Here is a 2,145-nt window from a genome sequence, read left to right on the forward strand (position 1 = left end):
GTTGTTTTAGCCGTTCATCGACATGTTTGTGTTTAATTATTTTAGGCCATTTGTGTTTTTGAGTTACTGTGGATTCCGTTAATTAATTATTAATTATGCTAATAAAAATTTCTGAATGTAAACCTACGCGAAACATTTAAATTGTTTCAGGGTTTATTTTTGGCTCCCATTTAGCTATTAATGTGTCAGTAAATTATAAAATAATATTTAGAGTAGAGAAAATCAATACAAATATATCTAAATAATAATATATGTGATGTGTTGATAGAGCAGATAGTGTTCTGATAATAATCCTTTATTTAATTGTTACTAGTGATTGTAATAATGCCTATTAGTGGCTTTTGCTTTGTGTGCAATAGATCCATCAAGGAAGATGAACGTATCCAGTGTGATTTTTGTAAATCCTGTACACATGGTTCTTGTGTTAATTTAATCTATGTAAAGGTTGCAACCTATTTGACATTTTCAAAGGGCTTCAAAAGGAAATTATTGATCTTAAATCCGAAATCAGTGAAATAAAGAAATTAACAAAAACGCAAGGTGAATTAGCAAATGATACTGATGAGGTTCATGGTCAAAGTAATCGTATTTTTACTGATGATCAATTGCTGGAAGAGTTTGAGGAAAGGCAACGACGTGCAGCGAATATTATTGTGAGTAATTTACGTATGGTACGGTCCTGACTACGATAAGCAGAACACGCTCCGAAATCCAAACTCGAAAATCGAGAGATATCGAGCGTCAAAAGCGAAAGAGAAGTAGTAGAAAACAAAGAAGTGAAGTGGAATAAGAGTAAGAAGCACCAAGAAGCGTAAGGACAGCAATTATTCGGGAAAGTGTGGAATCAAAAGAACCTAACCTCCGAAGAGATAGTCTGGGTGACAGTTCTTATCGCGGCACGAAGTAAACAACACAGGAACGTACTAGATACACAGGAAGCAAGAAAGTCGGCCAGGGAATGCTAAACGGGAATCCTGAACCGGAAAAAGGACACAAACTAGCAATAGAAGAACAAGACAACCAGAAACGAAAAAGAGAAACCTCCTTTTCACCATCACCGGAAGGTCAAAGAGTACAGAGGAAGCAGAAGAGGGTACAAGCAGGAGACATGGACGAAGTAAAGAATATGTTCAAAACGTTAATGGAGGAAATCGCAGAAATGAAAAGAGACCAAAGAGCATACCAAACAGAAGTAACAACACTAAGAGAAGAAAACCAAAGACTGACCGAAAGATTAGAAAGAGTGGAGCAACACTTAGAAAAACTGGAAAAAGCAGAAAGGAGAAACAACATCGTAATCAAAGGAGGGAAACTACAAGGAAGCGAAATAACAGCAGAGGTTGAAGAACTCCTAAAAAATAAGGTAGGAATCCAAACTAAGATACAAGACCCAAGATTAGTCAGCGAAAAATACGACATAGTAGTAGCAAAGATAGAGAACTGGGACACAAAAAGAGCAATCATGAAACAGAAGAACAAATTAAAAGGATCAAAAACGTTTATTGAAGGCGATTACACCAAACAAGAGAGCGAGATACAGAAGAAAATAAGAGGAATAGCAGCAGCAGAAAAAGGGAAAGGAGTCGAGGCAAAAGTGGGGTACAAAAAGATGATATGGGCGGGAGAAGTCTGGCATTGGGACACTAAATTAGACAAATTAGTGAAAGCACCGTCGCACCCCAAAGAAAATCCAAAAAACTAACAGAGGAAGAAACCACACACTGGGAAACAATGACGACGTATGCAAAGCTCATGGATGACCCGATAGGAATTACGAAGACAAAGAAAAACCCGAAAATTAGAATAGGAACATGGAATGTTCGAGGAACATATAGCGAAGGAAAACTCAAACAAATAGTTCAAGAATTACAAAGGTATAATATAGATGTAGCAGCTATACAAGAGACGAAACCAAAAGGCAAATTCATCACTGAAATAGACAGCTACATATTATTTAATAGCGGAATTGACAACAGAGAACTAGGAACAGGATTTATGGTGAAGAAGAGCCTGAAAGGAGCAGTAATTACCTTCAAACCAATCTCAGAAAGAATGAGCTATATAAGATTGAGAAGTAAGTACAGGAAAATAAGCCTACTGAATATACATGCACCGACTGAAGAGAAAGATCTAGAAGTAAAAACA

At 36.7% G+C, this 2,145-nt stretch overlaps 1 protein-coding gene across 1 annotated transcript; it reads left to right on the forward strand.

Moving 5' to 3' along the window:
- The first annotated feature begins 324 nt into the window (after positions 1–324).
- LOC135130595 (protein Hook homolog 2-like) lies at positions 325–1,702 on the forward strand. The gene is made up of 4 exons (XM_064058000.1): positions 325–397; positions 472–636; positions 697–811; positions 928–1,702. The coding sequence occupies exons 1-4, from the start codon at positions 325–327 to the stop codon at positions 1,700–1,702; spliced, it is 1,128 nt and encodes a 375-aa protein (XP_063914070.1).
- Positions 1,703–2,145: the final 443 nt, after the last annotated feature.

This window comes from Zophobas morio, unplaced genomic scaffold (genome assembly GCF_036711695.1).
Source record: "Zophobas morio isolate AGI-343-1 ecotype UQ-CSIRO unplaced genomic scaffold, CSIRO_AGI_Zmor_V1 ptg000017l, whole genome shotgun sequence".
NCBI lineage: Eukaryota > Metazoa > Arthropoda > Insecta > Coleoptera > Tenebrionidae > Zophobas > Zophobas morio.